Raw genomic sequence first — 13,515 nt, 5'->3', positions numbered from 1 at the left:
ACTCCACCAGGAAGGCCAAAGCCCGGACTCGATCTCACGTCATCAGCACTGTGAGCCGGACATGCTCACCAGTCACACATTGTTGCGATATATCTTGAGATCGCTTATAGAGTTTCAATTTTGAGTTGTGGAACCTCTGAATAGCTCAAATTAATAGCGAGGCATTCAATTCATTAAGGCTCATGTCCCAGATTGTATCAGGAATTTGCATACCCATTTCAGATTCCCACGCAGTTTTGATTTGGTTTAATAAAGATCCGGACACTGACGTCACGCATCCCACAATGCACGCTCGCTGAAAGACAATACAAGTTAAGCCCATTCAGAAATGCTAAGTTTAAACAGAAATTCGCATTTGTGTTTGAAATTGGCCCACTTGTTTCTCGACAAGGAATGCTATACACTATGTGGATTCAAGAAATAAAAACAGTTGGTTAACAATTGTTCATATTGTCATATTTTTATTGTTGATTCAAAACCTTGCTTCAGGTCTGGCTGTACACAAGGCACATCTTCATTGGGTACAGAAGTGTGTCTCGTAATTTGTTGCTGAATATTATATCTTGGCCATTACTTCAGACATGCCTCCACCGCCTTCCGTATGATTGGCTGCAAATCCAGGCGAGCCCTCGCATCCTCAATAGAGCAACCAGTCAGCAGCGAGACCAAGGTCAGAGGCACTACCTGCTCACAAAAGAAGGGAGGAAATACGAAACACAGCATTCCTCTGGTCTTCTGTCATTCAATTACCTTCGTCCTTTCTCTGCCGGTGGCTGTGTGAGCGGCCATTTGAAAGGAGGTAATGTCCTTAGTCAGGTGGTCGACCTGGTAGATGGCCTTCAGGAGAGCCTCCTCGCACTGGGCCTCAGGATGACCAGACAATTTCTAGCACAGGAAGACAGGCTGAATTTTTACGACCCTCACTTTTGTTACTTTCAGGTCTTCCTTAGATTTTGGGTGGTAAAAAATATATGCAAACCTGCACAAGACTGATAATTAAACTGTGCAATTTATTTTGCACAGCAAGGTTACATGACACCGATCACATTCTCATTCAACAAAACTTTGAAAAATTCAGCCAAAAAGAAAGTGTTATACAAAAATAAAAATGAAGTTGCGGTGAGATTCTCAAGAGGAAGGAAAGAAGAAGAGCTGGACATGATTCTTCTATAATGACTTACAGAAAGTCCAAAGTTGTAGTTCCTCTGGTTTCACACACACACACACAGCAAAAATTGGAGTGTTACAATTCCAGAGATAAATTTGTGGGAGTTCGTTTTAACTCTCTGATGTATTTTTGATCACATTAAAGTTACTTACAAAGTATGAGAGATGTGCTGGCTGGATGGCTCAGTGGGTAGTGCCATTGACTTAGTAGACATAATACTGGATCAAATTTCAGTCAAGGTAAACTTTTAAGGAGTCAAGCTTACACTGGCTGAGAGAAATCCAATGTGTCTGTGAAGACTTGTTTATTTCTTCAAGTGTTAATTTAATTGATTAATTAATTAGTTTAAAAAGTACCCTTTCCCAGTGTTAAATATTTAACTATTTTGAAAAAAACTCTAGAGAGTGTGGATCTATACTGTATAAACTCTTTAATGGGTTAAGATCAACTCTGTGGGAGTCAATTAAGCACGAGACTTTTTGCTGCCTGTGTGGAGTTTTAGATAACAGACAAGAACATGGGTGAAGTCTAAACTGACAAACATGAGCATGGAAAAATACATTAAAGGCACTGTCCGGAATTTTGACCATTTCTGTTTGTGATTAAGCCGTTTTTGTTTGTAAACAAACAATTCAAAACTGACCCATCCCATGGTTTAACCCATACGAGCTCAACGTTCACGCCCCCTGCCTCTGACCGCACTCAGCCAAGCAAGCTGCGAGAGTGAGTGATGAGGTATCTTGCAAATGGTCACGTTACTGATCCGAAACTGTGCATCGGGATAGTTCAAAACGACATTCGCCTTGTAACGATGGTGAAATAATCAGGACAAGTGTGGAGCTAACAACAGTTTTCAAGAACGCTCTACGATTGGCTGGAGAGTAAACAACTGTCTGTACACTCTGAACGTCCCGCTGCTGGCAAAACAAACACAAAATGGCAAAATACAGGCTGGGGTGTTGAGGACAAAATCACCACCACACATTAACAGAAGCCCAGAGGTGTAGATTGAGAAGGAGTTCATGTTTAAACATCCTGTGTTTAAGAAATGCTTATTTCTGAGTCAAAACGTTGGACAGTGCCTTTAAAGGAGAAATACTCAACAAAATGAAATAGAAAGTCATGAGTCAGTGTGCAAAACCCACAAATAAAATTTGCTAAAAACATCAAACATAACATTAAAAAAAAAAAACATAAAAGGCAACAGATAAATTACACCCAAAATAATATACTAACCCGAGTCACGGTCACTGGATATTAATGCGTGATGGACGATGTATTTTGATACCTGGATTAAACGTCTTGCTCGGCGGTAAAGTTTGCTGTTGGTGACTTGCACGTCGATCATGTGGTTCTGGTAAATCTTGCCTTTTAGGATGTGCGCTCCCGTGCTCACAGCGTTCAGCACCAATTTAGTGGACAGCTCCCACTACCGCACAACAGAAAAGCGAATGAGTGAGTGAGGCCATGAGCGAGTATGTGAGTGAGTGATGTTACCATGTGTTGTAGACTTCCGGAAGAAGGTAACGGCCAAGAAAATGTTAACGTGGACATACACAATCTATTTATTTCATCCTGCAAAGAACAAAACAACACTAGGTAGAAAATGGTGGACATTAAGTTACTGCAGAAAGCTTGGTAAGGAAGCTAGGCTGGCAGGCAGGCAGACTGGTTGACAGATACAGTGTGTACTCTATATGTCAGTAAATCAGATTTTAGGTAACCAACTTGTAAACCAGCATCATCTCCGTCAGCCTGGTGATAAATAGTGTGGAGGTTAGACATCTTTTCCCTCACTCGGTGGGTGACATTCATCACTTCAGTGATATTGTCTGAGAAAAGAAGTTATCAGGATGCATGAAGAGAATTTGTGGCAACAGGCCACAGTCAAGCTCTGCATAATAGCTGCTCACCAGTATGTGTGTAGATGAGAATGACAGTGTCTTGGTCATCCAGAGTGGGTAGGACATCAAGCAAAAAGTCTTCATGTGCGATGCAAAACTGGGGACCCTGCATCAAGAAATTACAAAAATATATGTGATTACGGTAGTACCGTCAATGATGGCAATCATGACATTTCAAAATAAGAGCTAGATTTAGATTTCACTGTAATTTGACCTAACAAAATTTCACATATTCTAAACCTTTGTAAGACTCACTAAATCCAGCGTGGGTGTGATTAAATGTTAAATCTCTTCAACAGTTTGATTTTTACTGCCATATATGACACTGTATACTGTAATTTGACTTATATACCAGCAAAGCAATGGAACCCTCATTGTTGTTGAGCGCTCTGTATCCTCCACTTATGAAAGCTTGAATGTCCCTGTAGGCTACGAATATGACACACACACAGGCAATAAAGTAGCATGCAGAGTTTTCCCAAATCCAATTCAATGTAACACATTTGTGATTGCGTTCTAATACTTGACTGTGGCGATGCTGCTCACCTGCTCCAAACGTTGGCTCACACTCACTGGCATCAATGAGGCCCAGCACAGCCGGACTGCCCCAGCCCAGGTAGCACACACGTTTCTTACAGAGTAAACTGTAACATGCACAATAACATGCCAATATTTCATATCACATTGGACATATGCAGTGTTTCGTGCTTTGTGGAGAATACTTGTGCTTGACTGACTGACCTCTGCCCGGCTGCAGCCACCAAACCGGCAATGGCCGTGCTATGAGAGTATGTGACCTCTACTGTGTTCTCATAGGCTTTCAGGTGCTGCAAGATGACACTGATGAAAAGACGTAAAAGCAGGCTACAGCAGTGATTTCCAACTAGTGTGTTGTGGCACAAAAGTATATTAGTGTGCCATGGAAAATTGTTCCATTTGACAGTTTTATTATTTACTACTCTTCCACTAGATGGCAATTAACCTCTGAATCCTCTCAGATGTGTAGTTTGGCTTTAGGCAAGGCAGGCAATTGCTTGGGGCCTTACCCAACAGGGGCCCCCACAGGGCCAACAGTTTTGACACAAACCACATAGCTTTCAAAAGCAGTGTAGCAATGATAATTGACCGGCTCAAGTTTCCTGAGTCAGGTGTAAGAACAAAAAACAAAAAAAACGATAGTAAGGTTAATAATTTTTTTGTAAATGATCATGAATAATAATGCTTTTATTTAAAACAAAAAACACCATGTATAATAAGGCTTTTTTTCTAATAAAAATTACCATGTTGTAAGGCATTTATTGATTTATTTATTTTAAATAAAACAAAATGGCCATGTATATTAAGGCTTTTTTTTTTAAATAAAAAAATTACCATGTATAGCTAGGGTTGTTTTGTTTTTGTTTTTATTAAAAAATAATCATGTATAATAAGGCTTTTATTATATTTTTAAAAAATGACCATGGCTTTTGCTTTTAAACTACCATGCGATTTGTAATTTTATTTTACTGTTTTCTGGCTCATTTAGAAAGATTCTTTCTAAAGTTAAACAAACTATAACAAAACAATTTACTTGAATGAAGCACAAATAATGGTGATTGTGCGCCCGTGAGGTTTTGGTTTGTTTGTTGCTAACCCATGTAAATAAAAAAAAAATACTTCGCTATGACACTGCCATGTCCTGACCAGTAGAGGGCAGTAATGCAACAAAAACATAGGCCATTTGTTATCATGTCCTTTGGTTTTAAAAATACATTTGATGAAACGGTTTATATCAACTTTGCAGTTTGTATTATTTAGGTGTATAGCATTAACAATTCTCAGGGCACAAACAACCTTACCAAAAAGTCCATGCAGCGACAAGTGCCTCCTTCCCTTCCTTTCCTGACACATTTCACTGAAACATTAAAGCTGGGATAAAAATGGAAAACATGACTCGAAAGTGTTGTCATTAAGAATGAATCAGAATGGAACTTTTCACAGTGAGCACTCATGACACTGCATGGGGTAGCCAAGCCACTTTGGACCTTGAGGCTGCTTGAGGTCACAGCACAAAGGTCATGCTTTTGGCACATTTCAATGATCTATCTGTCAGGATGTGTAAATAAAGCAATACAAAACAACCCAAATGTGTGTGCTTTTTAAATTTGTTTTGTTTTGTTAAGATAACACTTCATTAATTCGCAATCATCTGTTTGTTTTGTAAAATATTTTATTGAGCTTTATTTAGGAGGAGGAAATAGCGAACAGTATTTACTGGAACTTACTCGGAACGAAAGTTTGCGCTAAAAGTCTAGCGGCATGCTATGCGCTGTAGCTTCTTGCTAGCTAGCCTGCTAGCCTACAACTATAATGTGAGTTACACCTTCCAAACAAATCTTCCTCCCACCAATTCACTATTTAAACATCATGCACAACATATACACGGCTAAACTTGTGACTGGGATAAAAGTTCATTTTGCAGTTGAACTTGTGACTGGGATAAAAGTTCATTTTGCAGTTGATGTCACACATCATCATCATCTTCATTGGATCTATCTATCTATCTATCTATCTATCTATCTATCTATCTATCTATCTATCTATCTATCTATCTATCTATCTATCTATCTATCTATCTATCTATCTATCTATCTATCTATCTATCTATCTATCTATCTATCTATCTATCTATCTATCAAACTGTGAGGTGCGGTTTCTTTCAGGGACAGTTCGAAAACAGCATATGGCCTTCAATCAATCAATCAATAGCCTACATGCTTTTTAATTACACAAGGATTTTTGCTATTTGTAAACTGCCTATCACCCGCAAATAGCAGGGGCACATTGTATAGAATGTATATTGTGGTGATATTTATTTTTATTTTGTCTTCATGAGCATACTCAATATGTGAGTAATGTAATCCAGTTACATTACTTTAATATTATGGTACTTGGATTACGTTACTAACTACATTCTTTAGCAGGTAATTTGCAACTGTATCGGATTACATTTTAAAAGTAACCCTCCCAACCCTGCCAATCACACACAAGCTGTTACTCCCTTTGAGTTCAATCAAGGCTCAACTTCGTTCTTGGGTTTCAACAGACATTTAATGTCGTCTACATGTCTTGCACATGTTAAACAACACACCAATGCCGTCAGAACTAAGAAAAAGCGAAAATAAACTTAATTAGCACACAAAATAAAGAGGCTTCACAATAAACACTTAAGAAAGCAAATGACAAATGTTTACCTCATCGGCCACATTCACTCAAAAGGAATAACAACTCTTTAGAAAAGCACGTCTTCTGGACAAGCTCTTTCCTTGTCGTCCTCATGTACATCAATTAACAGTGCCCCTTAATAATGTATGATGGAACAAAAAAGTACGTTCCCCCTTTCAATAAAGTTTTAAATCCAAATTAGGTTATCTGAATATTATGACTTATTTACCGTTTTTACATACAATGATGACTTTATTTATTGTTCTTTTTTTTACCAAAACAAAACTATGCAATTAATCAATTAAATAAATGATAGTTGCTTTTGATGGCAGCAACACACGCAGCATGCAAAGAGAGTGTTACGCCACTTGAGCATAGTTACAGTAGTTTCTATGTTGTTGTTTTTAATACGTGCCCTTCTGTTTCAAAAGCTCCAGCGCTTACAGATGAGCTACTGCTCTGCCCCATAACAAAGTTTAGTCCTTGTCTCACTCGCATTAGGTCCTTCATTCACATTCAAATTAGAATTCGGGACATACAGGGACTGAATCAAAAACAAATCTGCCTTTACTAGTTGACTATATAATGCTATTTAATTGACACCCACACTTTAATCACCTTAAAATGTTTAAAACTGGGGCTGTAGTATGAAGAGGCGCAGCAGCGAATCAATAACAGCGGCTTGACATTAGCTTACTGGTGCGTGGTGGCTGCACGTGAGAAAGCGGCAGCATGGGCAGCACTTAGGATGACCTCCAGGATCATCTTAGTTGCACTACCTCCTTTCATCCTGGAAGAACCACTGATGGCCTCCGGCTGAACTCAAACATACACAGGGCATGGGGGAGGACACACACACACACACAACCTAACTCCTCTAATTTTGACTAGAGAATATGGTGTTGTGACGAGCTCTCACCCCAACTGATGGGTTGATAAGGAAGGCCTTTCGACTTTTGGCAAGAACCTGCATTCTTTGGACCACAGTGAGGAAAGTGAACTCGCAGTTTGTTGTCGGTTCATTCCTGCACAGATATTATTTCAGCATTGCATTATAGCTCTGAAAGCAACAAACTTAGCATTGTTGTCTTTTGCACAATTTTTGATACAACTCTCACATTGAACGTCATTACACATGTGAATGTAATGTGAGCAAAGAGTATACATAATACATACACACCATGCCTGATGTGCAGGGTTAAAACCAATCAAAACAGGAGTGAAAACCTCCAGGTGCCGCAAGCAGAACTCCAACTGACCTGCCACAAATGGAGCCTACAGGTACATCGATTACAAAAAGATCAAGATGGATTAAACTCTTAATGGATGACTTAAGGGTGTGAGACTCACAGAAAGTCCACAGGAGATCCCAATGAACAAGACCCTCTTCTTCCCCTCACACACCTACAGGTGAGGTAAAAAAATTAAAATAAAAGAATGCACTGTAAAAAAAAAAATGTTTGAATGTAAATACAAAAAAAATTTAACATTGTTTAATTTACATTAATGTGTTGTAAAACTGTGAACCAAACACAACTGTTGATTTGACAGAAAGAAAATGTTTAAAAGATCAAATTTTTGGAGAATTCACAATTTACTGTCATTAAATATATGCAGATAAACTGTAAAACAAAAAACATTAGGATACAGTTAAAATTGCATCATAGCAGTCTTTGAATAACGTTGTTGTTTTTTTGTCACTAGGTTCTTTGGTACATTTTGTTTATGCCCAAAGAAACATGCATTTCACAAAGTCATATTACAGACGTAATATTTAGAATATTTAGATATACAGTGAAACCATGTGACTATAAAGGTTAAACTAAACATATTATGTTTATTTAAAATTGATATACTGTAGACCTAATTATTAATTTATCAGTATACTTTTTTTTAAATGTTGTTGTTTTACAGAACAAAACTCGCATCTGTGGTTTCTTAATTTTGTAAAAATAAATAAAAAAAACTGTAATAATACTGTGCGAATATAAACAGAACTTATAAATTATATATTCTAAAACGAATCTTTTTAATCTTGTAGATTCAACAGTCCTTTACTGATAACTTAACAACAGGGTGGCGTAGCTCAGTGGTAGAATGGTAGTCTTGCAACCCTCAGGTTGTTGGGTCGGTCCCAGTGCAGTGTAACTGTCTGTGTTGAAGATCCATGTGCAAGATAATGAAACTCAAATTGTTCCTGATGCTGTGTAATAAGCGAAAGCCTTGTGCTATACAAATGTAGTACCAACAACATGCTGCTTTTATACAATTTTTGTTCTGTAAAATTTACATGCAGATTTTATTTATTGTACATTGAATCCCGGTAAAATGTAAAAGTTGTTCTCTAAAGTTGTTTACATTGGCACTGACAACCACCAACTGCCCATTTTCCCCATAAAAACAACAGATTTTTTTTTTTTTTTTTTTTACAGTGTGCAATGACTCATTGCTGAAACAGAAGACAGACACGGTGCACACATTTTCCATTATAATCTTCACCTTCTTAAGACAGAGCTTGCCCAGGTGGGGGTCATCTTCCGGGGCCTCTTGGGAGGAAAGCAGTGCTCTGAAAACAGTGAGTGAGTGAGTGAGTGAGTGAGTGAGTGAGTGAGTGAGTGAGTGAGTGAGTGAGTGAGTGAGTGAGTGACACCCACCTGTCGCCTCCTGCGATAATGTATGCATAAACCTGACTGTGGTTCATCTCCTTCAGTGCTTTGTTGAACCCTGACTACACACAAACACGCAACGTGATAGCATTGTTCCATTGTGACAGGAAATTGCAGTCCCTCAGCAGATGCTGAATGACTACATCACAGTGTATAATAGCTATTTTAAGCTAGCATGCTAATGCCTGCCAATACTCTTGAGCAGTTGATATCAAACTCTAAGTCAGTCTCTTATTAACTCAGTCACTGCCATTGACGGCTATAGACATCAAAAATTCATTTGAACTATTTCTAGTTTAACATTTTGTTCCCACTTTTGTTAACAAAAGTATAAAAAAATAGATTTTTGTTGTTGTATTAGAACAAATATAAAATGTGTGATTAATCGTGAGTTAACTAGTTAGGTCATGCGATTAATTACGTTTAAAAATAGTAATCACCCGACGCCCCTAATTTTTAATATTTTTTTCTTTAAAAAAAAACATTATTAAGAATTAAAAGGATTTTTTTTTTTTTTTTTAGAAAAGGTTATTAACAATTAGGGGCATCAGGCGATTAAAATTTGTAATCGTAATCAGTTCTAAATCTACAAAAAAAATCTAGGCTTTCATACTCTTGTTAACAAAAATGGGAAAAAAAATGTTAAACTAATAAAAATAGTTCAAATGAATTTTTGACGTCTATAGCTGTCAATGGCAGTGAATGAGTTAAAAACATATACAGTATGTCCTAAAAGTGTGTACACCCCTCACATTTATGTCAGTATTTCATTATGTCTTTTCATGGCACAACACTGGAGTAATGGCAGTTTTTCATCTGCAACTGGCTAGTAAAAATTCACACAAATGTTGACTTGATGAAATGCTTACCACCACAAGGAAGGCCAGGCGCCCTGAAGTTCCGCAACCACTCAAGACAACAAGACTGTCCTCCGGCTCCTAAGAAACAATAGATGTGCTTACTGTACATGTCACAGCCATAAAACATGCAACAGGAACACAAGGACGGGCAATACCTTGAGGATGAGCTCCACCATCCCAGCTACCTCCAACATGGTTTTCACCACTTTGTCACACAAAAGCGTCTAAAACAACATTGAAACAAATGTGTACCGTTTCAAAAACTTGCAATACACTCGTTTGTTACTTGACTAACCTGGTAGGTGCTTGCTGTCTCTTGGCGAAACATCTCGGCATCGCAGCTCCGCAACATCCTCGCGATACGATTGGGTGAAGCTCGGTCAATGTCCCGTGTCAGGGGGTTTGACTTCTCCGAAACAGGAAGTGAGGGCTCGTAATCTGGTGACTGGCGACAACAGTTGCAACAAGTCATGTTTTTTCATTGTTCATGTCATTTTATAGTATGGATTGTTTGCTGAATAAGAATCCCATCACACAAAAATAGAAAAGAGAATGAATATTTTGGCGTTGCTGTGGAGATTCAATATTCCTACCTCCCATTCATGCATTGTTGAGAGGAAACAGGAATCGACCAAATACCCGTCACTGAAGACTGCAATAGAAGCAAGTCAGCACCCGGGATCTCTCTGCAATGACAAAGTCCACAAAAAGACCTTTGAGATGAGAGTGGCATATTAAGGAAGTTTGGAAAATTCCAGTGTATAGTTCTCTAGTTAGATCACTGTTACACTTTCACTGATCACAACATAAGATCCACCTTCTGCATGATCTCATTAGAATATGTTGCTTGTTATAGAATACGGGATCAGCAAAATCAGTGATAGGCAGGTCAAACGTTTTAAAGATCGGCCAGTAAATTATGATTGGTACATCGATAATGCATTTCTTTTTAATCTAATAAAATAAAAATGTAATTAAATAGAGGTAGTAATTCTAGTATAGTCTGAAAGTACAGAGTAAGGTTCACCGTTGTGCAAAATATTGACACTAACAGTAAGGGAAGCTCCCTGCATTCAGGACGTCAACACAAATCGGTGCATCTGCAAGCTCCAGAAAATGACGGATCCCAACCAACCACCCAACCATGCATGTGCTTTACCATGCTGCCTTAAAATGCAACACCATCCTCAGAGCAAGGACCAGCAGGCTTAAGGACACTTTCTCTTGTCCAGCTATCAGACTCATAAGTCTTATTTAATTAATACATACTATTAGTCTTTTCTTTTTCATGTTACACTACTGTTGAATTACCATACAGATTTTTTTTTTTCCTTCGGCAGCCTCTTTGTGTAGACATAAAGGAATACAAAATGAGACAACGTGACAAAGTGGCAAAGTACAAACTGACCGGCCCAAAAATGTTTGGGAAACTCTCGGAATTTCCAATGGCCAGACCGCCCCCGGCCCCTAACCAAGTTAGTGAAGGATTGCTCAACCTAACCAGTGCTCAACCTGCTGCATTTTGCATCTCACTCATAATGACTACACATATTGGATTCAAAAAGAAAATCAGAATATAGACAGACCACAGATCTACAATTGAAAACTATTTTATTGAAACATGATCTTTTTACTTTTTACTCTTCACGATGCAGTTGTGGCTCTCTTTTCATGAAAAATTGTGGAATTGCAAGACAGGTGGCCAGCTCACCACCTCTCATTCACAAGTCTCTTACTGTATACACCATTCCCTGTGACCTTGAACTGGAAAATTCTCACGTCCTCTTACTTGTACAATGTACAGTGAACATTTGGGATTTTTTGGGAGTGTAGAAAGTACAATAGAAAATGTTTATTCTGAAATTAAACTCAAGGTTGTCTAACAAATCTGTTGGCGTTTACTCCAAGATCTAAGATGAAAAATCCAAGATCGTCAACTACATACCTACGGTTGCCATGACAACAGCAAGACTCGTTTCCAGTGCAAGCTGAGGGGGGAAATGAATAACTTGCTTGCAGGGAGAAAAGGATTACTGAAGAGATTGTATCAGACGGACAGAGTGGAAATGGAAGTCACGGAATGTGTGTAAGAAAAGTCTACAACTAGCTACTTACATTTACTGTATGTATGCAGTTACTTTGGTCATGACCTTCATCGGGTATCATTTTCAAACAGTCATTTTTCATATGTTAATATAAGCACAGCATCATTCCCATTTGCCATTCTCTCTCTCTCCCTCCTTCCCTCCCTCCCTCTCTTGCTCTCATACACATACACACTGTACATTAATGTACTGTCAAAGAGTGGAGAGGTTGATGAGAGGAACTTTCAAGCTTCACAGTCCATACTATTTGAGCTACAGTATTACCTCAAACGCTGAATCTACCCTCAACATCATTGCCATATTGGATGTGTCAAAGTGAAGGGATTGTTGAGGATGTCTCATATGTTAGCTGCTTGGTGATGGCAGTGGTGTGCACTCTTCTCTGCTGGTTGTCTCTTTTACCCTTTGAATTCATTAATATTACTGTTTCTTACTTTTTAGCTCATTTTGTCATATTGTCTGTTAGCTTTGCTTTTAGCCTGTTCTCTTTTAGCTTTTACCGGTAACTCTTTTTATACGGTTATCTTTTAGTTTGTAGCTCCATTGCTCCCGCATGGGGTGGCCTCCTGGGAGGTTTTGGGGGGAGGTTGAACTGAAGGCTCCTCAGGGACAGGGGGCTTTTCAATTGTGTGGGGCTCTCCACTGTCAACCTAGGTAGATGGTCTCTGGGGTGGCACTGCTTCCTGTGGTCGTAGGCTGTCGTCCCTCTCGGTGCGGATGAGCTCCACCTAAGTGCCTTTCCTAACATGGTTTCTCTGTGGCCTGACGTGTTTGTTTTTTTTTAACAAAGTTTTTCAGCTGTGTGTGTGTGTTCATGTGTGGGTGTGCTCATGGGAATGGGTGGCTTTTCTTTCTTTTCTTTTTTTTTCTTTTTCGGGAGGTCTCCCTAATTTGTTGGAATTTAGATGTTTCTGGGGTTGGTGAAAGACTCAGGTTGTTAACCCGGGGGGTAGTAGGTAACGTCTGATTGGTGCTGGATTTCACTTTCCTTTCTTTTCTTTGATCCTTCCTTGGGTCTCCTGACAACCTCACGACTCTAGCTGGATTCTGAAGTATTCGGTTTAGGTGAACGGTATGGGATTTTTAATAGGTTTTAGGTTTTACACACACACACACACACATGCACATACTCACCCACATACAATTTTTTTTTTAAATAAAAAATAAAAAAGAGAGAGAGCAATGATGATGACATGTCAAATCGGTAAAATTACAGAATCTCCCGAAAAAGAAGGATTTTCTTTCTATTGTCCTATGGATGTTAATCACTCAGCACTTTGAGTTGCATTTTAAATAAAATTATTCATATTCATCAAACACTTATGCGGACCTTTTTCCTTTTCAGCTCTTCCTAGCTTTAGTAGCGCTCATACCTGTTGCTCTGAAAGTGCCCCAACCAACCCCCTGCCCCCCAAATTATTTTCTGGGTTGTAACAAACCAGCCAGCAACAGTTGGCCCACCCTCACAACGTCACATTTTTCTTGAAAAGAGCACCTTGTATATTAACTTTTAATTGAGATGTCTGACATCATCCTGCGACCTCCCCCATCAATCAATGGTTGGTTTAGCATAACCAATCAGAGGGGTAAACACAACAGACTATTTAG

The 13,515-nt window shown here is 38.7% G+C and overlaps 1 protein-coding gene across 1 annotated transcript; it reads right to left on the bottom strand.

Annotated features, from left to right (window-relative positions):
• Positions 1-518: 518 nt before the first annotated feature.
• gckr (glucokinase (hexokinase 4) regulator) lies at positions 519-10,508 on the bottom strand. The gene is made up of 19 exons (XM_077585096.1): positions 10,396-10,508; positions 10,098-10,247; positions 9,958-10,026; positions 9,812-9,880; positions 8,931-9,004; positions 8,776-8,842; positions 7,627-7,680; positions 7,457-7,551; positions 7,196-7,301; positions 6,974-7,092; positions 3,814-3,912; positions 3,619-3,716; positions 3,425-3,501; positions 3,082-3,178; positions 2,897-3,000; positions 2,666-2,743; positions 2,457-2,597; positions 751-885; positions 519-684 (listed from the first exon to the last, which is right to left on the bottom strand). The coding sequence occupies exons 1-19, from the start codon at positions 10,408-10,410 to the stop codon at positions 571-573; spliced, it is 1,761 nt and encodes a 586-aa protein (XP_077441222.1). The 5' UTR covers positions 10,411-10,508; the 3' UTR covers positions 519-570.
• Positions 10,509-13,515: the final 3,007 nt, after the last annotated feature.

The sequence above is a fragment of the Vanacampus margaritifer genome, chromosome 1, assembly GCF_051991255.1.
Source record: "Vanacampus margaritifer isolate UIUO_Vmar chromosome 1, RoL_Vmar_1.0, whole genome shotgun sequence".
Taxonomy (NCBI): domain Eukaryota; kingdom Metazoa; phylum Chordata; class Actinopteri; order Syngnathiformes; family Syngnathidae; genus Vanacampus; species Vanacampus margaritifer.
The sequence above is the reverse complement of the archived record's forward strand: the minus strand, read 5'-3'. Positions and strand labels throughout refer to the sequence as shown.